Source organism: Scyliorhinus canicula, chromosome 7, assembly GCF_902713615.1.
Source record: "Scyliorhinus canicula chromosome 7, sScyCan1.1, whole genome shotgun sequence".
NCBI classification, from domain to species: Eukaryota; Metazoa; Chordata; class Chondrichthyes; order Carcharhiniformes; family Scyliorhinidae; genus Scyliorhinus; species Scyliorhinus canicula.
In genome coordinates, this window is record NC_052152.1 from 205764622 (window position 1) to 205791008 (window position 26387).

Genomic DNA, 26387 nt, shown 5'->3' on the forward strand with positions numbered 1-26387 from the left:
AAGATGGACATCACCAAGGTAGAGAAGAGTAGCAGAGAAGATGAAATCACTCAAGATTGTTTAGATGACCCCAAACGTACGGTTTAAAGATTGTAGGAGGAATGAGGACCAAGAGAGGCAAGGGAACCCAGTTTTGATGTTCTGGCGATTAATACTTTATATTAGAAGGTGATGGGTCAATCCTTGATCTCAGGGTGTTACGTATTCAATGAGTAAAACATATGTGTATATTTCAATTATAGGAGAAACAGAAAGGACATTTTCAGAAGAGGATCACGGTTTCAGTAGCACCAAGAGTGACCTTGAAGATTGTTGGAGCTGTACGGTTGGAGGCTGGATACTCTTTCTCCTCACTTCTGTCTTGGAATGTGGGAGAAGTATTGCAGCATCATCCTCGATATGGACATAATTTTTAGGTCTTGGGCTTTTAAGAGTTAAGAACAACTGAAGTGACAGGAAAGGTCAGCAAAGCATGTTTCTCTTGGAACCACAAGCAATGGCTTGTTAGGTGAATTGGACATTCTGAATTCTCCCTCTGTGTACCCGAACAGGCGCCGGAATGTGGCGACTAGGGGCTTTTCACAGTAACATCAATACAGTGTTAATGTAAGCCTACTTGTGACAATAATAAAGATGATTAATTATTGTGTCATTTCACTCATGTTGGATATCACTGCAACACAAGAATTTAGTTCAGTGATAAAAACTCAGAATTATGTAAATTTGCCAATTGAATTTAATGTTTTTGTAAAATCAGTTCAGCAAATAGTTTTAAATACATTTTTAGTTCTAAATTAGAAGCAAACTATATACCCCAGGTTTCTCATTGGTTTAACTTTGAAACCCCAAGTATTGGAGAATAGTTTTTCAAATTCACTAAGCGGCATTGGGCGCGATTTCATGGCCACAGTGCACCTGAACAGCAGCTCGCCACCGTGCAACGTGGCTGATAGAAGCCGGGAGACCCCCCCACTCCCGGGATCTACCCAGCTCGCAACGCCTTGCATTGTCCAATACGATCTCGTGAGACGTTGCAAAGTAAATCCCCGTCCGTTGAGGCGGGGTCACCGTTTAGCAATCTGCATAATAAAGAGAGACAGCTAGTCTCACTTTAATGTGCAGATTCCTGAGGTACCTGAGACGTGGGATCTATCTACTTTGCCTTGGGCAAGTGCCATTCAGTACTGGTCTTGACAAATGGGACCAGATGGGCACTTGTGGGACTCTCCCAGGGGATTGAAGGCCCCCAGCTGCATGCCCTTTGGGCACCTGTGTACTCTGGCACTGCTGGTGTCACCTGGGTGCCAGTCTGCTGGTGGCAGGGGCACTGCCAGGTTGGCACTGACAGGGTGCTAAGCTAGCATTTTCTGTGTGGTGGCAACCTGGCTGGGGGTGCCCTGTGCAGGTGTTGGAGTGGGTGGGGGCTGGGGCACCCTCCTATGGTGTGTTGGGGCTTGGAGGGGGGGTCAGGGGTCACTTTGGGGGCTCCAGAGATCGAGATGTCATTTTCAAATGGTGTCCCAATCTCTCGCTACACTGCGGAGTTCCGGCAAGAGGAGCAGTCTATGCTGGTGTTTATGCTCCTTTTCAGCTTCCTCCCATCTTTCCCCATCTAAATCTACCACTGTGACTCTCTATGGATTTCCTCCTCCAATGAATCACAGAATCACAGAGTTGTTATGGCGAAGAAGGAGGCCTTTCGGCCATCGTGTCTGCACCAGCTCTCCAAACGGCCATTATAACTCAGTGCCATTCCTGCTACTTCCTCGCACCCCAGCACATTGTTTCTATTCAATAATCATCTAATGCCCTCTTCAATGACTCGATTGAACCTGCCTCCACCACACTCCCAGGTCGTGAATTCCAAACCCAAACCACTCACTGATGCCCTCCCCCACTCAGCAACACCCCGACGGCGTGGGACACATGTCCTCACAACGTTCGGGGACCTCGTGTGTCAGCTGCGGACTGTGTCCAGTGCTGCCGCAGTCAGGGGGCTGAGGGGTGGGGTGGGGGGGGGGGGGGGGGGGGGAGCATTACATTTGCTTCTTTTGCAAATCACTTTAAATCTAGGTCCTCTCGATCTTGATCCTTTTACGAGCAGGAGACGTTCCTCTCTATCTAATCTGTCCAGCTCCCTTAAGATTTTCAACACTCCTTCAAATCTCCTCTCCACCTTCTTCTCGCCAAGGAGAACAGTCACAACCTCTCTGATCTATCCTCATAACTGAAGTTACACATCCCTGGAACCATTCTTGTGAACTTCTTCTGCACTCTCTCCAATGCGGTCACATCCCTCCTATGGGGTGATGTACAAAATGTACAGAATACTTCAGCTGAGGCTTTGTATGAGTTCAGCATAACGTCCTGGCTCTTATACGCTATGCTCTCTTAATAAAGTCCAGGATACTACCCAGAATATTAACTGTTCTCTCTTCTTTTCCTGCGACACCTATACACCCAGCTCCCTCTGCTCCTGCACCCCCTTAAGAATACTACGCCTTATTTTATATTGTTTATCCATGTTATTGCTACCAAAATGCATCACCTCCCATTTCTACACATTGAACTTCATCTGCCCCCTGTCTGCCCACTCCATCAACTTTCTATGTCTTTTGAAGTTCTCCACAGTCAGTTTACAACACTTCCAAGTTTTGTATCATCCACAAACTTTGAAAGTGTCCCCTGCACAACAAGATCTAGATCATTACTATATATTTCAGGAAAAGCAAGGGTCCCAATACTGACCCCTGGGGAACTCCCCTACAAACCTTCCTCCAGCCTGAAAAACACCATTGACCATAACTCTCTGCTTCCTATTATTCAGCCAATTTTGGGTCCGCGATGCTACCTTGCCTTTTATTCTGTGGACTATAACATTTCTCACAAGTCTGTTGTGTGGCACTGTGTCGAATGCTTTCTGAAAGACCATGTACGCCACATCAATAACATTACCCTCATCTACCCTTTCTGTTACCTTCGCAAAAACCTCCAGCAAGTTAGTTAGACACGATTTCCCCGTTAGAAATCCATGCTGGCTCTTCCTAAACAACCCGCATTTTTCCATTTGACTACGAATTCTATCCTGAATCATTGCTCCCAGACGCTTTCCCACCACTGTTGTTAAACTGACTGGTCTTTAATTGCTGGGGTTATCCTCACAACCTTTTTTGAACAAGGGTTTAACATTTGTAATTCTCCAGTCCTCTGGTACCTCCCCTGAGTCTAGAGAAGACTGGACGATTATGGCCAGCGCCCCAGGACTTTCCATTCTCACGCCCTTCAATATCCTAGGATGCATCTCCAGTCCCTGTGACTTGTGGGGCGGGATTCTGCGGGAATCGGCGGGGCGGGCAACTCCGGCATAGAACATAGAACATTACAGCGCAGTGGTGTGAACCACTCCGGTGTCGGGCCGCGCCAACTGGCGCCAAAGGGCCTCTACCGGCCAGCGTCATCCCAGCGCATGTGTAGGGGGATTCATCTCCGCGTCGGCCATCGTGGAGGTCCACAGCAGCCGATGAGGAGGAATAGAGTGCACCCACGGCAGAGGCCCGCCCACGGATCGGTGGGCACCGATCGCGGGCCAGGCCACTGTGGGGGTACCTCCCAGGGCCAGATCCCCCCCCCGCCTCCCCTAGGACCCTGGAGGCCGCTCGTGCAGCCAGGTCCCGCCGGTAAGTACCTGTTGTAATTTACGCCAGCGGGACCGGCCCAAAACGGGCGGCCACTCGGCCCATCGCGGCCGGAGAATCGCCGGGGGGGGGGGTCACTGCCAGCGGCCGCCGACCAGCGGCGGCGTGATTCCTGCCCCCGCCATATCCCCGGCGCAGGAGAATTCGGCAGCCGGCGGGGGCGGGATTCACGCTGCCCCCCGGCGATTCTCCAACCTGGCAGGGGGTCGGAGAATTCCGCCCATGAACTTTCAGCACTGACAGTCTATTCCTCGTCAACACGTTTGAACTCTTCTCGGGGCAGAATATCCTTCTTTTGTCACCATGTCCTGGGTAGCATCTACCTCCTTGGTAAAGACAAATGCAAAGTATTGATTTAACCTCTCAGCCATGCTCCCTATCTCCATGTGTAAATTCCCTTTTTGGTCCGAATCGGCCCAATCCTCCTTTCAGTTCTCTTCTATCTCCTTTTCCATCCTGTGAGCTCTGATTAGTTCGCCCTGCCTATCCCTTTTCAGGGAATATAGAACATAGAACATAGAACAGTACAGCACAGAACAGGCCCTTCGGCCCTCGATGTTGTGCCGAGCAATGATCATCCTACTCAAACCCACGTATCCACCCTATACCCGTAACCCAACCCCCCCCCCCCCCCCCCCCCTTAACCTTACTTTTTAGGACACTACGGGCAATTTAGCATGGCCAATCCACCTAACCCGCACATCTTTGGACTGTGGGAGGAAACCGGAGCACCCGGAGGAAACCCACGCACACACGGGGAGGACGTGCAGACTCCGCACAGTGACCCAGCCGGGAATCGAACCTGGGACCCTGGAGCTGTGAAGCATTTATGCTAACCACCATGCTACCGTGCTGCCCTCATAGCTGGACTCTGTCCAGGCCATTCCTGTTTTGAAGGTAGCCCATTGTTCAGTTACATATTTTCCCACCAACCTTTCATTGCAGTCTAGTCAGTCCAGCTCTGTTCCTGCACCATTGAAGTCAGCTCTTCCCGCCTTAATTATCCTCTCTCTAGATTGCCTATTTTCCTTTTCTATCATCATCATTTCCAATACAATGGTCTCTGTCTCCTAAATGGTCCCCCACTGGCACTTGATCTGCTTGGCCCACCTCATTTCCAAGAAAGTTGGATTGGACATATATTTTTTTTAAATTCACTTTTTCGGGATGGGGGCATCGCTGGCTGGGCCAGCATTTATTGCCCATTCCTAATTGCCTTTGAGAAGGTGGTGGTGAGTTGCTTTCTTGATCCGCTGCAGTGTATGTAGTGTAAGTACACCCACTGTGCTGTTAGAGAGGGAGTTCTAGGATTTTGACGCAGTGACAGTGAAGGAATGGTCAGATATTTCCGAGTTAGGATGGTAAGTGACATGGAGGGGAACTTCTAGGTGGTTCCCAGGTATCTGCTGCCCTTGTCCTTCTAGATGGTAGAGGTCATGGATTTCGAAGGTGATGCTTAAGGAGCCTTGGCGAGTTGCTGCCGTGCATTTTGTCGATGGCACACACGGATGCCACTGTGTGGGTTGGTAGTGGAGAGAGTGAATGTTTGTGGAAAGGGTGCCAATCAAGCGGGGCTGCTTTGTCCTGGATGGTGTTGAGCTTCTTGAGCGTTGGAGCTGCACTCATCCAGGCAAGTGGAGAATATTCCATCGTATCCCTAACTTGTGTCTTGTAGATGGTGGACAGGATTTGGGAAATCAGGAAGTGAGTTACTCGCCACAGGATTCCTAGCCTTTGACCTATTCTTGTAGCCACAGTATTAATGTGGCTAGTCCAGATCAGAGACTAGTCAATGGTAAACCCCAGGATGTTGATAGTGGGGGATTCAGTGATGGCAATGTCTCCTATTGGAGATGGTCACTGCCTGGCCCTTGCATGTTACTTGTCACATGTCAGCCCAAGCCTGCACATTGTCCAGGTCCTCCTGCAGCTGCATGTGGACTGCTTCAGTACCTGAGGAGTTGCAAATGGTGCTGAACATTGTGCAATCATCAGTGAACATCCCGACATCTGACTTTATGATGGAAAGGAAGTCATTGATGAAGCAGCTGAAGATGGTTGAGCCTCGGACATTACCCTCTGTAGTGATGTCCCAGGACACATACCGCTGTTGAAAATTTTCCTGAACACAATCTAGGAACTTTTGCCCCTCTCGTCCTTTACACCACCACTGTCTCTGTCTACATCTGCGTAACTAAAGTCCCGATTCTAACTACTCTATAATGTCCCCACCTCTCTGTAACTTCCCTGCAGATTTGTTTTTCTACATCCTTCTCACTGACTGGTGGTCTCGAGACAACATCGAACAATATAATCGTACCCGTTTTATTCCTTAGCTCCAGCCAAAATGATTGTGTCCTTGAACCGTCTGGGACATCCTCTTTCCCCTGCATTGTAACACCAGCCCTAACCCACCCTCCTCCCTTTCTTCCTGTCCTATCTTTTCTGAACACCTTATACCCAGGAATATTTAACACCCAGTCCTGTTCTTCCTGAAGTCAGGTCTCTGTTATCGTCACAACATCATATTTCCACAATGCAATCTGCAATTGCCCAATCTTATTTACGATACTTTGTGTTTTTGCATACCTGCACTGTAACCCTGATCGGGATGACATTACTATCTCCCTTATTCCAACTTCACCTCTTAACTTACTATTCTCTATACCAGTGCTTTCTGTCCCTCCCAGTATTTTGTGCATCCTGGTATTCCTCTTTATTATTTCCTCTTGGTTCCCACAGCACTGTCGAGTTAGTTTAAAGCCCTCCCAACAGCATTAGCAAAACGCCCCATAAGGAACTCAGTCCCAGCTCTGTTCAGGAACAACTCCTCCGGTTTATACAGGTGTCATTCCCCCAGAGCCTGACCCAGCGTACCAGGATTGTAACCTCCCTCCCTCCTGTACCATCTTTCCAGCCACGCATTCATCTGCCTTATCCTCCTACTCCTGTGCTCACTTGCATATGGCACTGGAAGTAATCCGGAGATTACTACATTTGAGGATTTGTTTGCTATTTTTCTACCTGGCTCCATAAATCTGGTTGTAGGGGCCTCAACCCTCTTCCTATCTAAGGCATTGGTATCAATGTTGACCACGACCTCTGGCTGCTTACCCTCCCTCAGAAGAATGTCTTGCAGCTGCACATCCTTGACCTTGGCACTAGGGAGGTGCCTGGAGTCATGTCTATGGCCACAGAAACACCTACCTGTTCCCCTAACTAACAGCATAGTTTACTGGAAGGGGATGGTTTAAGAGTCCAGATGTGGTGGACAGGGGTCCAAGTGGGGAATGGGCACCGTGCAGATGATGACCTCAGGAGGAGGGCGGTTGATTTGATTCGAGGAACAGACATCTTGAGGTTGCTAGTCTTTTTCCTCTGAGTTGCTGACATTCTGCACAGTCTGGAGAGAGGGAAAACATTGAGCTGGATGGTATTTAAATCTGGTGCCAGGACCTGTGAACCCACCAGCTGATGGCAGGCAGACGAGTCAGCTGCCAGCCCAGCAGGTGACTCAGAGGGGAACGCGCCAGTACCTAATTAATGAAGTTCGGAGTGCAGTGTCTGGCCTGGGATCCTGCCATGCTGTCCAGCCCCAAAGGCACAACTGGAACCGCCCCCCCCACCGCTCACAGTCTCAAAATCGGAGAATTCCACCCAAATTAGGAGGGAAACTCATTTCCTGGTCACTGATGGAGATCAATTTCACCCCCACCCCCCCAACCCCCCTCACCCATTGTATTCTGGTAAGTGTTCCTATGCAATTATCCTGCTAAAGATAAGATGATTAATAAACATCTTAAGAGGATAACCCATGCATATGACATTGAATTTACAGGACAGAAACAGTCCATTCCACGTGATAAAGAGTTCCACATTCCAACCACTCTCTACGTAAAGAGCTTTCTCTCACACATAACTAATGGATTACCCCATTTTATTTACACCTTTTCAGCAGTCTTGAGTTGATGCAGCTTTTGGTGAAACATGAATGAATGTATTGGGACGGAATGAAGAATGATGAACGTTCATTGCGAAAGGTTAAACTCACCATTGATCAGGTTTTGGCAGAGATCCCGGATTCGCTGCTCACTCGCCAGTTTTCCCTGTGGATTAGTGAGAAAAATGTGTCTAATTTACATAGATTTACATAGAATTTACAGTGCAGAAGGAGGCCATTCGGCCCATCGAGTCTGCACCGGCTCCTGGAAAGAGCCTCCGCCCCATCCCCATAACCCAGTAACCCCACCCAACACTAAGGGCAATTTATCATGGCCAATCCACCTAACCTGCACATCTTTGGACTGTGGGAGGAAACCGGAGCACCCGGAGGAAACCCACGCACACACGGGGAGGATGAGCAGACTCCGCACAGACAGTGACCCAAGCCGGAATCGAACCTGGGACCCTGGAGCTGTGAAGCGATTGTGCTATCCACAATGCTATCAGTGGATGTAAATAATATGTACGTGGAATAGATAGTGCACAGGGCTAAGGTGGAACCAGATCGACAACCAGCGTAGAGTGATTGTGATGCAATATTAACATCTGGTCAGAAATAATAAATAAGTATTTTGACAAAACAGACACCCATATTAATGTCCTTCCATATTGTGTGGGGCAATTAGGGATGGACAATGAATAATGGTTTAGTCAGCATGGAAGAATGAAAAGATGAATCTGTGTATCATACAGCTTTAGATCAGGCCACAAGGATTCTCCTGTGAAGCCAAACGTGCAGGGTACATTGTCGGGTTAATAAAATTGAAGAAGCACCAAAGGATCTGTGTGTAAAGATAATGGTCTAGTTTTGAGAGAACACGTTAGCGTTAGCTGCCTATTAACCTGGAAAGAGCATGCAAAATCGTCTTAATTTTACGAGACCATCTAAATTCAGTTGGAATGTAGTCTGTGATATTGGCATCTCCTGGGGTGGAAGCATTTGACATATGAGACAATAACCTCACAATTGATTGGAGCAAGTCATTCGATATTGCTTATATACTGTTCCTCGATGTGGTCCTCTACAATAACTAGCAAATAAACCAAAGGGGAAATCTTTACATAGGGAGATGTGATCTGGAATTGACTTGATTGACTTGAGTGCTGGATGTCCTATCAATACTAACTTTTAAAAGGGAATTGGATGGGGCGCCACGGTAACGCAGTGGTTAGCACCGCTGCCTCACGGCACCGAGGTCCCGGGTTCGATCCCGGCTCCGGGTCACTGTCCGTGTGGAGTTTGCACATTCTCCCTGTGTCTGCGTGGGTCTCACCCTCACAACCCAAAAAGATGTGCAGGGTAGGTGGATTGGCCACGCTAAATTGCCCAAGAAAAAAAAAGGGGGTGGATAAATTCTTGGAGCACTATCAAAAAAGAAATTTGGCACCTAACCACATGTGGAGATATTAGAAAAGGTGACAAGAGGCAAGCGTTTAAAAAGTGACTCGGGGGGAGGGCAGAGTTAGAGAATTGGAGGGACTCAGGAGTCTCGGTAGCTAAAGGCACGGCTGTCAATGACAAAGTGATTAAAGGCAGAGATGGACAAGGGGCTGCAATTGGAGGAACATAGAGATTTCCGAGGGTTGGAACACAAGAGTAGAATTTGGAAACAATGGATGAGAAATTTAGAGGAAAAGTGAAAGGGAGAAATGTGCAAAACTCTGGGAAACATTAGGGAGAGCAGGACTAATTGAATGGCTCTTTCAAAGAACCAGTCACAATGTCACGATGGGTTGAATGGCCTCCTTTGATGCTGTACGATTTCATGGGGGGATTAGCAGCGTCCATGCCAAAGGGATCTGTTGTTATGAATCTGCTTCATGCCAGGCAAGTGTTACTGAGTCAGTGGAAATCCTCCCGCATGAAATGGCTCAGGTTTATTGTCCAAAACAGAAGGTTTAAGTAAAACAGTCCCTCCCCCCGTCCACAGTATCTTTGAACAAATTACTCACAGGAGGACCTGTTTTTCCAGTGACACCAGGAACTCCCGGCTCTCCGGCCACACCCATCGACCCAAGAGGACCAGGAACGCCATCTACTCCAAGACCACCAGCTGGACCAGGGTGACCTTTGGGACCCACCTCACCGCGACCTCCTGGCTGAAAACATCAGAAAGGTAAAAGAGAATTCATAGCAGATCAACTAACATTCCACAACTTTGTGTTAATTCAGAAATTGAGGAAGTGAAAATAACTTGCAGCCAAAAACTGAATTATTTTACAGGAGACACAATAATAAAGACTTCAGTGGAGCAAAGGCAATGGATTTATTCTTTCCTTCTCCAAGCTGAGAAAAATGTCAATGACACTGGAGTTGGGAAGAACAGAGGCAACTTGGTCCTTCCACTGCCACTCAAGAGCAGCTCAGTGGGTGGGTTTTATTGTGCAAGGAGCTCAGTCACCTAATACTTCATTCCAAATATAAGGAGCTGGATTCTCCATTTCAGCGGCTAAGTGCCGGCTCGAAGGGAGAATTCCCGGGCGCTTTACGATGAAATGTTCATGCAGCGGTCGCGCCATACAACATGGTGACGGCTGTGCGCGGATCCGACCCGTCATCCACGACCCCACAGGCCACCCCTTGGCTACGCCCACCAGTCCCCCAGCCCCCGCGGAAGCCCCTCTGTCCAGTGGCACTGATGCAACCATCAATTCACGCAAGACAGATACTTGAAATGAACAGTGGCTTTAATCGACTAGAACAGTGCCTGCCTGCGATTGCTCTGCTAGTGAGAGGTGCCTACAGGGCAGCTGCTCTTTATACCTCCCCTCAAGGGGGCGGAGCCCACAAGGGCACCAACATGATACATTCCGTGTAGTACAGTACAATGGTCCATAGGTGGAGCCCACATGGGCAACAGCGTGATACAATGTAATACAGTGGTGAATGGTTAGTACAATACGTTCACCACATTCACCCCCTGTTAAAAAATGTAAGTCTGGCGGGGGTGAAGGGTTCACAGGTTCAGTCTGTCCGGCACCCTGATCGTGCGCTGCGATCGCCGGAGCTCTGGTATCGCAGCGGGCCCGCGTGTCGAACTCGTCGGTGCGGGAACAGACGTAGACTCCAGGAGCATATCTTCAGGAGCTTCATTCCTGTGGGTCGGCAAAGGGGAGAGGGAGTATAGGAAGGGGTGTGGAGGCCATGTAGGGGCGGTGCCGCTGGTTGGTGTAGGTTGGGTGGGGTAAGTTGGGGTGGCGGTGGTAGGGGAACCTGCGGGTGCCAGGTCCCGGAGGGAAACCGTATCTTGTCGGCCGTCGGGGTGTTCTACGTATGCGTACTGGGGGTTGGTGTGAAGGAGCTGGACTCTGTCGGCCAGGGGGTCGGACTTCTGGCTCCTGACGTGTTTGCGGAATAGGACGGGCCCTGGTACCTTCAGCCAGGGCGGAAGCGAGAGAAATCGTCAACGACGTTGAGGAAATATGTGTTGCAGTTGGTAGAGGGGAGGGGCCCTTTGAAGTCGATACTGAGGCGCTCAAAGGGTCGGGATGCCTTTACCAGGTGGGCCTTATCCAGTCGATAGAAGTGCGGCTTGCACTCCGCGCAGGTCTGGCAGTCCCTGGTCATGGCCCTGACCTCCTCGGTGGAGTAGGGCAGGTTGCGGGCCTTGATGTAGTAGAGGAGCCGGGTGAGCCCCGGTTGGCAGACGTCATCGTGGACGGCCTGTAGTCGGTCATCTTGCGCGTTGGCGTGTGTGCCGTGGGACAGGGCGTCTGGGGGCTCGTTGAGCTTCCCAGGATGATAGACTATATCGTAATTATAGGTGGAGAGTTCAATCCTCCACCTCAAGATCTTATCGTTCTTGATCTTGCCCTGCTGCGTATTATCGAACATGAAGGCTACCGATCATTGGTCGGTGACGAGGGTGAACCTCCTACCAGCGAGGTAGCGCCTCCAGTGCCGTACGGATTCCACGATGGCTTGGGCTTCTTTTTCGACTGAGGTACTAACATGATACATTCTGTGTAGTACAGTACAATGGTCCATAGGTGGAGCCCACATGGGCAATAGCGTTATACAATGTAGTACAGTGGTGAATGGTTAGCACAGTACGTTCACCACAGGCACGGATCCCAGCCGAGTGTGGTGGCGCTGGACACAGTCCGCAGCCGCCACGCCAGGTTCACGACCGCTGAGACGACACGTGTCCCGCGCGGTCAGGATCTTGGCCCATTGGGGGTGGAGCATTGCGGGAGGGCCTGCCAATGGTCCGGCAATGCCGTTGTAACGGCACGCAGCGTGCAACGCGGACATCATTTTGATGGGGGTGGAGCATGATTGACCGGTGTCAAACCGTTGCCGGCCCCGATTTGGGCGTCGGAGTCGATTCTCCGTCCGACCGCAGATCACGGTATCGGCATCGGGCAACGGAGAATCCTGTCCAAGATTTCTTAGGATACAGTATCGAAATCTGTTGAGACATATGTGGCTGGTGTTGTGATCCTTAGAAGGAGAAAGGTGAATAACCAACTGATGCTTCACAAAGTTCTCAATCAATGGTGTTTCTCTGATAACACTTACCTCTCCCTTCTGGCCCTGCGATCCTGGCTGGCCCTAATGGAGACAAAACAAAGGTGATTAAAGATTTATTCAGGGCAAGCCTTACATCACTGAGCTGGTGCCCAAGGTTGCAATCTTCTCTGAGCTCAGCAGCACCTCATTGAAACATATAAAATGCCTCAGAGACGTGACAGAAAAATGTGTTCCCTGGCTGGAGAAGACGGGGACACAAACCTCGGACTAAGGTGTTGATCGTTTAGGATTGAGTTGTGGAGAAATGTTTTCATTCGAAGGGTTGTGAATCTTTGGAATTCTCTACCCCAGAGGACGGTGAATGCTCCATTATTGGTGGAGCAGGCTTGAAGGGCCAAAAGGTCTCCTCCAGCTCTTAATTCCTCTGTTCTTTTAGTTCTTCGTTGTCTGTGGGTGAGGGTGGTCAGATTCCACATGCCGGCTAGTCCCCTGCACACGCGCCTGCTCATTACGTCCACATAATAACGACCCACATTCCCAGGAGATGCCCAGAATCGTATCAGCAATTGCTGGCCATGCCAATGAGCATGCTGGCTCGCTCAGTTTCCTCCTGCTGACCCTACACAGATTGTCCCAGACATCCCAATTGCTTGTCAATGTCGTGGAGTCTGTAACTGGACCACCTGAATGGTCACCTCCTGCTGGCAGTGGGATGTCCGCATGCAACACAACACGGACGCTGCCCATCTCCTCAGGCACAGCCTCTCAGTACACTGGCCCATTCACCTGGAGGTGCTAGGAGGTTTGATAAAGCGCCCAGCAACACAAACTGACCCCCCCTCCCCCACCTCCGGGTGCTTTCACAATGAGTGCTCAGAAACAAGGACAAACTGATCTCGTTCCCACGTAGATTTCTGAAAAGCCGCCATTGGGAACCCTCTGCAAAAAAACCTCTTCCTAAATTAGGGTCTTCAGATCTGTGTAACTTTAAGGCAGGTCTTTCACTCACACTCTCCATTTTGAACAGGGCCTGTTTGGTGTTGTTTTCACCAACGTATCGGACACGGCCCTCAGCAGCTCATTCCCATATTCCAACAGCAGCTAATTATCTTTTTATAGCAATAGCTCAATGTCATATCACAACTATTCCTCATTATTTCTAACACCTCATTGTCACATCACAAGCTGTACCTATTGGGGGAAGATGGGTGGGACAGTGGCTATGTCACTGGACGGGTGTCCAATAGCCATTGGGTTCATACCCAGACATGGCAGCTGGTAGAATTTTAAACTCAATGAATAAATCTGGAATATAAAGTCAGCCTTAGTAATAGTGAAATAATCACTAAACCCCGCCTGGTTCACTCATGCCCTATAAGGAAGGAAATCTGCCGCCCTTACCTGGTCTGACCTGCATATAAATCCAGACCCACGGCAACGTGATCAACTCTTAACTGCCCTCTAAAGTGACCTTTATTATTACAACCAGTAGCTCATTACCATATCACAATTAACATCTTATTATCATAACACAACCAGCATATTACGATCATATTACACTCAGAGCTCCTTACTACAAGTAGCTCACCGTTATATTGCAATGAACGGGAGGGTTTCCCCATTTCCTCAGCGTGTTTCAACCAACAGCTCATATAATAATCAATCTTTCATTGATGTGGAGATGCCGGTGTTGGACTGGGGTGAGCACAGTAAGAAGTCTTACAACACCAGGTTAAAGTCCAACAGGTTTGTTTCGAATCACTAGCTTTCGGAGCACAGCTCCTACCTCACATGAATCTTTCATTAAGAGGGGCCAGGCAGGTCAATCTATAAGATTTTGGTGTGATTGGCATGACTGATGATTGTTATTCGTTGTTTGACTGACAAATATACCTTGCGCAGTTAGTTGTGATCAATCGCTGTGGGTAACAGTGATTGCTACATCAGTGGTTGGGTGATACCGGACTCGCGGTAGATTCTAACTCACCATGTCACCTTTTTCTCCAGGGAGCCCATCAGACCCTGCGAGTCCCTACAAAAGAGTAAATACAATCGGCGTTAACATATACTTGAACAACAGAAAGTGTGTTTCATTCACAATAATTGGGCGTTTCTTTTTTATATATCTGTTCACGGGATTGGGTATCGCTGGCTGAGCCAGCATTTATTGGCCATCCTTAGTTGTTCTTGACAGGGTGACGGTGAGTCACCTTCTTGAACTCCGGCAGCTTGTGTGCTGTACAACCTTCTTGAACCTTGGCTCCAATGTTAAGCTAATGGGTCCGAAGGCGATTCCTGAGCTCAGGAGCAGACCCGGGATGCTATCTGGGAAATTCCCTCACTCAGGTGGAGAATTTCCCACAAGATGGATATTGGCCTTGGCCACCTTAAGAGGATAATTTTCATGCACTATCTCCACTTCTGTTTTCATCTCTACTTCTGACGGTCACATGCTCCCAGACAGTGATGTTTCATTATTTAGAGCAGGCACGTTTACCTCTTTAACTATTACGCAGGTTTTTGCCTGTCCTATCTACCTCACTGTTAAACCCCCTCACCTTGCGGTTGCTGAAACCTCTGCACCTCCCCACCCACCTTGTCGAATCCTCCTCCAGACCGGATCACGTTCCCACTGGCTTTGCATTCAGTCTTGGTCCTGCCAGCATTGCCAAATTCATTAGGGTCATGATGTGACCATCAATTCACAAGACACGTGATTGGAAGTGAACAGTGGTTTTAATAGTCTTACAACAGAGCCTGCCTGCGACGAGATGAACTGGCAGCAGGCTCACAACTGCAGAGCCTTATACTTCCGGTTAGTGGGAGGAGCCATGGGCGGAGCCATGGGCGGAGCCAAGGGTGGAGCCCAGCACAAACTCCTCATCTCCCCCTATGGGCAGAGCCGCGCAATGGCTCGTATACAGAGCCCACGAGGACACAATACATATAATACAACACAGTGTCAATTACTAGGTTTATAATTCACCACAGGTCAACTTTCACCTTCCCCACACCCCCCTCCCCACCCTGATAATAACTCGGTGAGGTAAGTGGATCGCTACAGAAAAGTGTGAATCAAAAATCTGGGCTGCGATTTTCCGAAATGGAGACAGAGTGTTCGCGCCGTCACAATGGCGCGAAACAGGCGCGGGGTCTACCGATTCTGCCCCCCACAGGATTCACCTCGCTCCAGCCTCCCTTCCCGCCGCAGTTGGGTCACGCCAACCCGCGCATGCGCGGGGGACTTCCTCAATGCGCCGGCCCCGACCCAACATGGCGTGGGGGTTCAGGGGCCGGCACGTGCAACAAAGTAGGCCCGGGGAGGGAGAGGCCGGCCCGCCGATTGGTGGGCCCCGATCACGGGCCAGACCCCATCGGAGGGCTCCCCCGGTGCTGACCCACAGACCCCCCCCCCCCCCCGACCCTACGCTGCTCTACGACCTATCTCCATAAACTCACCTTTGCCCCCATATCGCTGAATTGAAAAATATCTACCACGCCCAGATTTAAAATTGACCCAGCATTTGTGCTACTGCCAGCCCCATCTAACCTTCCCCCCCCAGCTACTGCCAGCCCCATCTAACCTTCCCCCCAGCTACTGCCAGCCCCATCTAACCTTCCCCCCCCAGCTACTGCCAGCCCCATCTAACCTTCCCCCCAGCTACTGCCAGCCCCATCTAACCTTCCCCCCAGCTACTGCCAGCACAATCTAACCTTCCCCCCAGCTACTGCCAACTCCATCTAACCTTCCCCCCAGCTACTGCCAGCCCCATCTAACCTTCCCCCCCAGCTACTGCCAGCCTCATCTAACCTTCCCCCAGCTACTGCCAGCCCCATCTAACCTTCCCCCCCAGCTACTGCCAGCCCCATCTAACCTTCCCCCAGCTACTGCCAGCCCCATCTAACCTTCCCCCCCCAGCTACTGCCAGCCCCATCTAACCTTCCCCCCAGCTACTGCCAGCCCCATCTAACCTTCCCCCCAGCTACTGCCAGCACAATCTAACCTTCCCCCCAGCTACTGCCAACTCCATCTAACCTTCCCCCCAGCTACTGCCAGCCCCATCTAACCTTCCCCCCCCAGCTACTGCCAGCCTCATCTAACCTTCCCCCCAGCTACTGCCAGCCCCATCTAACCTTCCCCCCAGCTACTGCCAGCCCCATCTAACCTTCCCCCCAGCTACTGCCAGCACAATCTAACCTTCCCCCCAGCTACTGCCAGCCCCATCTAACCTTCCCCCCAGCTACTGCCAGCCCCATCTAACCTTCCCCCAGCTACTGCCAGCCCCATCTAACCTTCCCCCCAGCTACTGCCAGCCCCATCTAACCTTCCCCCAGCTACTGCCAGCCCCATCTAACCTTCCCCCCAGCTACTGCCAGCCCCATCTAACCTTCCCCCCAGCTACTGCCAGCCCCATCTAACCTTCCCCCCAGCTACTGCCAGCGCCATCTAACCTTCCCCCCAGCTACTGCCAGCCCCATCTAACCTTCCCCAGCTACTGCCAGCCCCATCTAACCTTCCCCCCAGCTACTGCCAGCCCCATCTAACCTTCCCCCCAGCTACTGCCAGCCCCATCTAACCTTCCCCCCAACTACTGCCAGCCCCATCTAACCTTCTCCCCAGCTACTGCCAGCACCATCTAACCTTCCCCCCAGCTACTGCCAGCCCCATCTAACCTTCCCCCCAGCTACTGCCAGCTCTATCTAACCTTCCCCTAGCTACTGCCAGTGCCATCTAACCTTCCCCCCAGCTACTGCCAGCCCCATCTAACCTCCCCCCCCCCAGCTACTGCCAGCCCCATCTAACCTTCCCCCCAGCTACTGCCAGCCCCATCTAACCTTCCCCCCAGCTACTGCCAACCCCATCTAACCTTCTCCCCAGCTACTGCCAGCACCATCTAACCTCCCCCCCCCCCCCAGCTACTGCCAGCCCCATCTAACCTTCCCCCCAGCTACTGCCAGCCCCATCTAACCTTCCCCCCAGCTACTGCCAGCCCCATCTAACCTTCCCCCCCAGTTACTGCCAGCCCCATCTAACCTTCCCCCCAGCTACTGCCAGCCCCATCTAACCTTCCCCCCAGCTACTGCCAGCCCCATCTAACCTTCCCCCCAGCTACTGCCAGCCCCATCTAACCTTCCCCCCAGCTACTGCCAACCCCATCTAACCTTCTCCCCAGCTACTGCCAGCACCATCTAACCTCCGCCCCCCCCCAGCTACTGCCAGCCCCATCTAACCTTCCCCCCAGCTACTGCCAGCCCCATCTAACCTTCCCCCCAGCTACTGCCAGCCCCATCTAACCTTCCCCCCCAGTTACTGCCAGCCCCATCTAACCTTCCCCCCAGCTACTGCCAGCCCCATCTAACCTTCCCCCCAGCTACTGCCAGCCCCATCTAACCTTCCCCCCAGCTACTGCCAGCCCCATCTAACCTTCCCCCCAGCTACTGCCAGCCCCATCTAACCTTCCCCCCAGCTACTCCCAGCCCCATCTAACCTTCCCCCCAGCTACTGCCAGCCCCATCTAACCTTCCCCCCAGCTACTGCCAGCCCCATCTAACCTTCCCCCCAGCTACTGCCAGCGCCATCTAACCTTCCCCCCAGCTACTACCAGCACCATCTAACCTTCCCCCAGCTACTGCCAGCACCATCTAACCTTCCCCCAGCTACTGCCAGCACCATCTAACCTTCCCCCCCCCCCAGCTACTGCCAGCACCATCTAACCTTCCCCCCCCCCAGCTACTGCCAGCCCCATCTAACCTTCCCCCCAGCTACTGCCAACCCCATCTAACCTTCTCCCCAGCTACTGCCAGCACCATCTAACCTCCCCCCCCCCCCAGCTACTGCCAGCCCCATCTAACCTTCCCCCCAGCTACTGCCAGCCCCATCTAACCTTCCCCCCAGCTACTGCCAGCCCCATCTAACCTTCCCCCCAGCTACTGCCAGCCCCATCTAACCTTCCCCCCCAGCGTTATCATAGGATTTACAGTGCAGAAGGAGGCAATTCGGCCCATCGAGTCTGCACCGGCTCCTGTAAAGAGCACCCTACCCATGGTCAACACCTCCACCCTATCCCCATAGCCCAGTAACCCCACCCAACACTAAGGGCAATTTTGGACACTAAGGGCAATTTATCATGGCCAATCACCCAACCTGCACATCTTTGGACTGTGGGAGGAAACCGGAGCACCCGGAGGAAACCCACGCACACACGGGGAGGATGTGCAGATTCCGCACAGACAGTGACCCAAGCCAGTATCGAACCTGGGACCCTGGAGCTGTGAAGCAATTGTGCTATCCACAATGCTACCGTGCTGCCGAGCTGCGTTGATTAGCAGTAGGCAGGTTATCCATCTGCCCTTGGAAGGAAGTCCTGCCTGTGAGAGCTGTCGGCCCATCTGATTGGCTGGCAGCTCTCCAACCTGGCCGGGCACAGCGTTTCAGTGGCCAGAGGCGGTACTGCAGCGCTTTGCCTGGAACCAATTCCCAGGCCCTTTGGACAGGCAAGTCCCAGGGGTCCGGGGTCAATAGTGGGAGGGGTGTGTGGCCAGGAGAGGGTCAATTGCAGTGTTGTGGGTAGGTACAGCGGGAGCCCCGGACCTCCAACATCCCGGAGCTTCAACATCCAGGAGGGGAGGGCGCCCCAACCCTGAATGGGCCCTCAGAGTGAGGTGCACCCCCTTCCCACCCAAGATGGAGAAAATATTTTCCACACCCTACCTGCACCCACAGCCAACCTGCCTAAAAATTGAGGCTGGACCCTTCAGGGCCTCAATAGGTGAAAGGGCGGATTCCCACCTCAGGTCCTGCCTGCCCAAGTGTCAAATTGCCTCTGGGTTTGGGCGAGTGAGTTCCCGGAGGAACCCCATCCAGTCGATCTGATGCTACCCCTGCCTCCTTGGAGGGGGAGGGGGGGGGGGGGGGGGGGGGGGGGGGGGGGGGGGTAAAATTGTGCTCCATGTGTTGAATCCTCCGGGAATACATCCAATCAGAGTTGGCAACGATATTTGCGACCAACGGTTGAAAGAAAATGCCTCAAAGTAGGGATTGCAAAGGATGCAATAACTTTCTCACCTGGTTCCCTTTGGGTCCAGAAGCTCCAACAGGACCCTACGGAAGGAAGAAAACAAATAATTAGGCGGCTGCGAAGAATAAATTCTTCAACTGTCAAGAAAAGCAGAGAAAGCATTGCCCAATCTTACAATCAGCAGCGAGGATGAGAAAACTGACAGTCAGCGTGTGATTGATGCTGACCAAGACTCTCGGAACAACAATTCCCAAATAATCACCGAAGCCTCTACCTTTAGGCCCAGTGTTCAGAAATACTCTCCCTTCATAGAATCTTACAGCATAGAAAGAGGCCACTCAGCCCATCTTGGTCTGTGTTGGCGCTTTGAAAGACTATACAATTAGTCCCACTCCCTGTAAAAGAAATTCTCCTCATTTCCCTCTGATTCTTTTGCCTGCCTTCAAATTGTCTCGGCCGATTGTTGACCCCCCTGCCGGTGGAGACAGTTTCTCCTTATTTCCTCGATAATTTCCCTTTATAATTTTGAACACCTTGATTAAATTTTCTCTCAACCTTCTCTACTTGAAGGAGAGCGAGCCCAGCTTCTGTCGTGTCTCAGTATGAAGTTCCTCAGTCCCGGTACATTTCCAGTAAATCTTGTCTGCACCATCCCGGGTTCTTGACATCCTGATCTCACCTTTGCCTGGTCAAACACCTCCGTCCCACAAAATACTCTTGGAGACGCACCTCAAGGCATCTCTCGCACGCAAGGAATGCGTCAGACTTTATTAGATCAAAAACAATTACCACGTCGCGGGCGCAAAATATTGTGAGACTCCGAAAACGCGATTCTCCCATTGGAGATGTCTCCAGCTGGTTTTTAAAATCAGGAAACAGGTAAAGGGAACCCGCTGCAACACAGGAGCAATATATCACGGCCAATCCACCTAACCTGCACATCTTTCAACTGTGGGTGGAAACCGGAGCACCCGGAGGAAACCCACGCAGACACGGGGAGAACGCGCAGACTCCGCACAGACACCCAAGTTGGGAATCGAACCTGGGACCCTGGAGCTGTGAGGCAGCAGTGCTAATCACTGCGCCACCACTTTCACTTTAAGGGGACAGGTATATATTAATCTCTGGCCTCACTGGGGGACTGTGTTGAATGGAATACAAGGGATGATGGTGGGATCCCCAATCCCTGAAGTTTCACTGCAGGAGAGAGCGGGCACACGCCTGTTAAATACAAGGTGGCTCCATGAAGATCCAGAACTCCCTTCATCACTGGGAATCTGGGGACAGTCAAACAGACGGTTTGTAATATTCAGTCAGGGAATTTGTAATGTTCCTATGAGTAGCTGAGGAGTGGAAGTAGCTGAGCCATATAAACCCTGCTCCGTGCTGGTATGCGACCTGAGCGGTTTCCAATGAGCCTCAGTATCCCTGGGCTTGGGATCGCAATCCACAGAACCTTTCTGTAAAGCTTTCAAAAATTAATTCTTGGAGGTGGGGGGGGGGAAATATCACTGGCAAGGGCAACATTTGTTTCCCATCCTAATTGCCTTTCAGAAGACTTACTCGGCATTTTGGTTTGGTGGGGGAGGGGGGGGGGGGGGGGGGGGAGCGGGGGGGGGGGGGTGGTAATCTGCAACCACATTGCTGTGGTTCTGGAGTGACATATCGGGCAGAACCAGGAGGTGGGACCAATAGATTAGCTCTTTCATAGAGCTGGCACAGACATTATCGGCCGAATTTCTCCTTTTGTGTTGTGATAGTCTATGTACTTGAATGGTGTTGAGTAGTAGAGGGACGGTGGGAAGGAGAGAGGGAGGGAAGGAGAGAGGGAGGCAGGTAAGGAGAGAGGGAGAGAGGGACGGAATGATAGAGGGAGGGAGGAAGGGAAGGAGAGGCGGAGGGAATGAGAGAGGGAGGGTGGGAAGGAGGGAGGGAGGGAAGGGGAGAGGGGGAGGGAGGGAATGGAGAGAGGGAGGGAAGGAGAGAGAGGGGGAGGGAGGGAAGGAAGGAGAGAGGGAGGCAGGGAAGGAGAGTGGGTGGGAGGGAGAGAGGGAAGGAGAGTGGGAGGGAGGGAGGGAAAGAGAGAGGGAGGAAGGGAAGGAGAGGGAGGGAAGGAGAGAGGGAGGGAGGGAAGGAATGAGAGGGAGGGAGGAGGGAGGGAAGGAAGGAGAGAGAGGGAGGGACGGAAGGAGAGAGGGAGGGAGGGAAGGAGAGTAGGGGAAGGAGAGAGGAGGGGAGGGGGAAGGAGGGAGAGAGGGAGGGAAGGAGAGTAGGAGATAGGGAGGGAAGGAAAGGGAGGGAGGGAAGGAGAGAGGGGAGAGGGAACAAAAGGAAAAAAAAAAGGGGGAAAAAAGGGTGAAAATGAACAAAATGTAGCAATCCGAATAGACTCAATGTAACCAATCACTGACAAAGCCATTATTTACAGAGTGAATGGATATCGGGATCATGTGTCATAGACAGCCATCTTCACAGCTCATTTCATTTCTTCATTACCATGATAACAACAACACTCACCCTTTCCCCAAAATCCCCACGGATTCCCGTAGGTCCTGGGACACCTGGCTCACCGCTCTCGCCTTTCCGACCCTGGAGGGAAAAAATGACACAGCAGAGTTATCTTAATGTGGAGACGGGACGGCAGGAGACAGGCAAGAGGTGAAGGAAGAGAGAAGGAGAAGAGGAATTAGGGGAGGAAGAAAGAGGGAGAGAAAGGGATGAATAGGAGGAAGGGGAGAGAGAACAGGGTGGAAGAGGAAGGAGGAAAAGCAGAGGACGAGAGGTAGAGGGAAACATAGAGCAGGGTGGACAACAAGGCATGGGGTGTTATAGCGATCAGAAGAAGGGACGATGGGGAATGGTGATGAAGGAAGATAGGAGACAAGAAAGAAAGTGGGTGAGAGAAAAGGAGGGGAAATGATAGGGGAAGAGTAGAAACAGATATAGGGGAGAAAGAGGAGGAGGATGTTACGCCAGCCTGGGCTAGTGCACAGTCAATTCCAGCCCCACAGACCCCGGAGTCCAACACAAGTGAATTAACCAATAATTTTTACATAGTTTCTGAGATCATTGGCCCTTGACTGCTTCAATGACTTGCAGGCACCAGACTTGTAACTGAAACACGACAATTGTTAATTTATAATCAAAATAGAGATAAGACATGCAATAATTAGAATAGAATAACAGTCAGCTTAGCGTCCCACCCTCTACCCATACAAACATAAGACAGACACACACAGAGGGAGGGGGAGGTAAAATTATAAAGGATTAATATGAAATGGAAGATGAGTCTCCTTGCATCGGATGCTGAGGTCATTGTAGCAGGTTCTCCTCCAGGATACTTAACGATCAAAGCCACCAAGGCATGATTAGAGATGACCCTGGCAGGAGTGTTCAGTCAGTACCCTCCAGCTGTAGGATTCCCTCTGGGGAGTCACTTTCATTTTTATTAACCTGGGCCTTCACTCAGAAGATCCGCCTCAGGCCTGTGTAATTCTTATTTGTTTCCAACTCCACCAGAATCACCCCTATCTTTACAGAGGAAAAACAGAGTTCCCCTCGTGAGATTTCAAAGAGGGTTCTTTAAACAACTGCAGCTGGTGCTGGACTGAACGTCCCCTGCAGTTCAATCTGACTGTATAGAGAGAAAGGTCTTTACTTTGAACTCTTAGATAGAGTCCATCAGGTAAGAGAGAAAGATCAGGCTTTAATCCACCAGCTTCTTGATCAAATCAGATGAAATCTTCCTGTGCCTGGCAGAAAGCTCCAGCACAGTCACACAATTCAGCATAGACTATCATCATAGAGCCCGTCAAAGTAAACAGTTCATTGACTGACAGCCAAGTCCATCAAGATGAGTCATCACCAATGTCAGCAGATTCTGCTGGATTCCTTTGTTTTTATTTAAAGGTGAAGTCCATCTTAAAGGCATAGGCAAAGTTTTGACCAGGTACAAAAATTATAAAAGCCAAAACAGAAGAAAATAAAGAGAATAAACAAGGGACAAACAGGGATTAACAGGAACAAAGAACAAAGAAAAGTACAGCACAGGAACAGGCCCTTCGGCCCTCCAAGCCTGCGCCGACCATGCTGTCCGTCTAAACTAAAATCTTCTACACTTCCGGGGACCGTATCCCTCTATTCCCATCCTATTCATGTATTTGTCAAGATGCCCCTTAAACGTCACTATCGTCCCTGCTTCCACCACCTCCTCCGGCAGCGAGTTCCAGGCACCCACTACACTCTGTGTAAAAAACTTGCCTTGTACATCTCCTCTAAACCTTGCCCCTCGCACCTTAAACCTATCCCCCCTAGTAATTGACCCCTCTACCCTGGGAAAAAGTTTCTGACTATCCACTCTGTCAATGCCCCTCATCATTTTGTAGACCTCTATCAGGTCACCCCTCAACCTCCTTTGTTCCAGTGAGAACAAACCGAGTTTATTCAACCTCTCCTCATAGCTAATGTCCTCCATACCAGGCAACATCCTGGTAAATCTCTTCTGCACCCTCTCTAAAGCCTCCACATCCTTCTGGTAGTGTGGTGACCAGAATTGAACACTATACTCCAAGTGTGGCCTAACTAAGGTTCTATACAGCTGCAACATGACTTGCCAATTCCTATACTCAATGCCCCGGCCAATGAAGGCAAGCATGCCGTATGCCTTCTTTTCTACCTTCTCCACCTGTGTTGCCCCTTTCAGTGACCTGTGGACCTGTACACCAAGATCTCTCTGACTGTCAATACTCTTGAAGGTTCTACCATTCACTGTATATTCCCTACCTGTATTAGACCTTCCAAAATGCATTACCTCACATTTGTCCGGATTAAACTCCATCTGCCACCTCGCCGCCCAAGTCTCCAAACGATCTAAATCCTGCTGTACCCTCTGACAGTCCTCATCGCTATCCGCAATTCCACCAATCTTTGTGTCGTCCGCAAACTTACTAATCAGACCAGTTACATTTTCCTCCAAATCATTTATATATACTACGAACAGCAAAGGTCCTAGCACTGATTCCTACGGAACACCATTAGTCACAGCCCTCCAATCAGAAAAGCACCCTTCCATTGCTACTCTCTGCCTTCTATGACCTAACCAGTTCTGTATCCACCTTGCCAGCTCCCCCCTGATCTCGTGTGACTTCACCTTTTGTATCAGTCTACCATGAGGGACCTTGTCAAAGGCCTTACTGAAGTCCATATAGACAACATCCACTGCCCTACCTGCATCAATCATCTTTGTGACCTCCTTGAAAAACTCTATCAAGTTAGTGAGACATGACCTCCCCTTCACAAAACTGTGCTGCCTCTCACTAATACATCCATTTGCTTCCAAATGGGAGTAGATCCTGTCTCGAAGAATTCTCTCCAGTAATTCCCTAGCACTGACGTAGGCTCCCGGCCTGTAGTTCCCTGGAGGATCCTTACCACGAGGGAGAGGAAGAGGAAGGAGAGAAATCATTTTGAAGGAGAGTGGCGTGGAGGAGGAGAGGAAGCAGCCAATGATAAGGAGGGTACGAGGTGAGGTGACAGGAGGAATAGTGAGAGGAGATTGGAAGGAGCAGGGGGAAGGATGGGAAAGGAAATGATTGGAGAGACAGAGATGGAAGGAAGGAGAGAGCTGCGGTGAAAGGTAGTTGATGAATGGCAGAGTTGGATATGTGGAAGAGGGAAAAGGTGAAGAGGATAAAATGAAGGGGTGGAGTGAGGCGAATTGAAATTGAGAGAGAAGAACAGGAAGAGGGAAGGAGGGTGGAAAGGATCCAGGGAACAAAGAGGAGCAGATGAAACGGAGGAAAAAGTAGGAATGAGTGCGAGACAAGGTTTCAAGGCTGTGGGAAAGATGGTATTTCAATGATCTTGAAAACTGTTTAAACCTCTGGTCAAATCCTTTGATATCAACAAATAATGAGTTCCAATAACATTTAAATGACAACCGTGTGATTACTATGAGCATTCAAACATCTTTTCAATAAACTGTGAGCTCTCTGGGATTGACGGGGAGGGATTCATGGGAAAGAGCCAACACCACAGGAACAGGCCTGATGAGGAGCGCCCCCTGTCTGTGCACCACAGCAATGCAGCTTTGGGCATGGCCCAGCCCCAATTCTTCTGTATCCATCCCTGGGAAAACCTATCCCAGAATTCAATCACATCTGCACTTCCAAAATCCCAACTATCTGGCCCTTGACCTCCTGTTCCCCACAACATTCCTGCATGTGCATACCCTCACCACCTCCAACTGTAATGCCTAATTCCCCAATCAAGCCAATACTCTTTCTCACCCGGGCCATTCCCTCTGCTATGGCCCTCATCTCCACTCAGGTAATCCAAGGGACACGGAGTTGAAAGGATACGGTGGACAGTCAGTTTGGCCATCCACTGCCAATCAGTTTGCTCTGCTGAGTCCCTCCTCTCACTAATAATAATCATCTTTATTGTCACAAGTAGGTTTACATTAACACTGCAATGAAGTTACTGTGAAAAGCCCCTAGTCGCCACATTCCGGCGACTGTTCAGGTACACAGAGGGAGAATTCAGAATGTCCAATCCACCTAACAGCACGTCTTTCAGGACTTGTGGGAGGAAACCGGAGCACCCGGAGGAAACCCACGCAGACACGGCGAGAACGTGCAGACTCCGCACAGACAGTAACCCAATCCGGGAATCGAACCCGGGACCCTGGTGCGGTGAAGCAACAGTGTTAACCACTGTGCTACCATGTCGCCCACTTGGCCAAACTTCTCCAAAGGATTTGCCCCCTTGCCCTGAAGTTGTATCTTTATCTAGTTTCTCTCCTGTCTCCCCATATGCGCTCTCTGAGTTCATTTGTCCATCAGACCCACCTCCTGTAACCTCAACTCTAATCTCACTAAATTGCTGATCCTTCCTGACCCCCGCTTTAGCCAATATTGCAAACAATCCTCTCTTTCAGACAATGTCCTTCTCTCCTTTAAACCTGTTGCCAGCAGCCCTCTGCTCAAAGGACCAACACTTGACCCCAACTTCTTGCAAACTTCCATCCCACATTGTGTCGTCTGCAAATTTCCCAATCGTGTGTGTCACTCCCCCCCCCCCCCCCCCCCAATCCCTATATCACGTCCAAATCGCTAATATGGTAACACAAACAGTAAGGGTCCCAGCACGAGACCTGTGGAAGACCACTTGAACAACTTTCCATTTACAAGGTAACCT

General features: G+C 50.7%; 2 protein-coding genes across 2 annotated transcripts in view; one reads left to right on the plus strand and one right to left on the minus strand.

The window, feature by feature from the left end:
• Positions 1-437, plus strand: part of LOC119969740 (transcription factor-like 5 protein) — a 53432-nt gene extending 52995 nt beyond the window's left edge. The window contains exon 6 of the mRNA XM_038803766.1: positions 243-437. Within this exon, the coding sequence (XP_038659694.1) occupies positions 243-416 (174 nt within the window). The 3' untranslated portion in view covers positions 417-437. The remainder of the gene's footprint in view (positions 1-242) is intronic.
• The window catches only part of col9a3 (collagen, type IX, alpha 3), a 170333-nt gene that overhangs the window by 12394 nt on the left and 131552 nt on the right, over positions 1-26387 (minus strand). Inside the window, exons 24-29 of the mRNA XM_038803765.1 lie at positions 21708-21779; positions 19238-19273; positions 14159-14203; positions 12220-12252; positions 9651-9797; positions 7747-7801 (exon numbers count right to left, since the gene is read on the minus strand). Of these exons, the coding sequence (XP_038659693.1) occupies positions 7747-7801; positions 9651-9797; positions 12220-12252; positions 14159-14203; positions 19238-19273; positions 21708-21779 (388 nt within the window). The remainder of the gene's footprint in view (positions 1-7746; positions 7802-9650; positions 9798-12219; positions 12253-14158; positions 14204-19237; positions 19274-21707; positions 21780-26387) is intronic.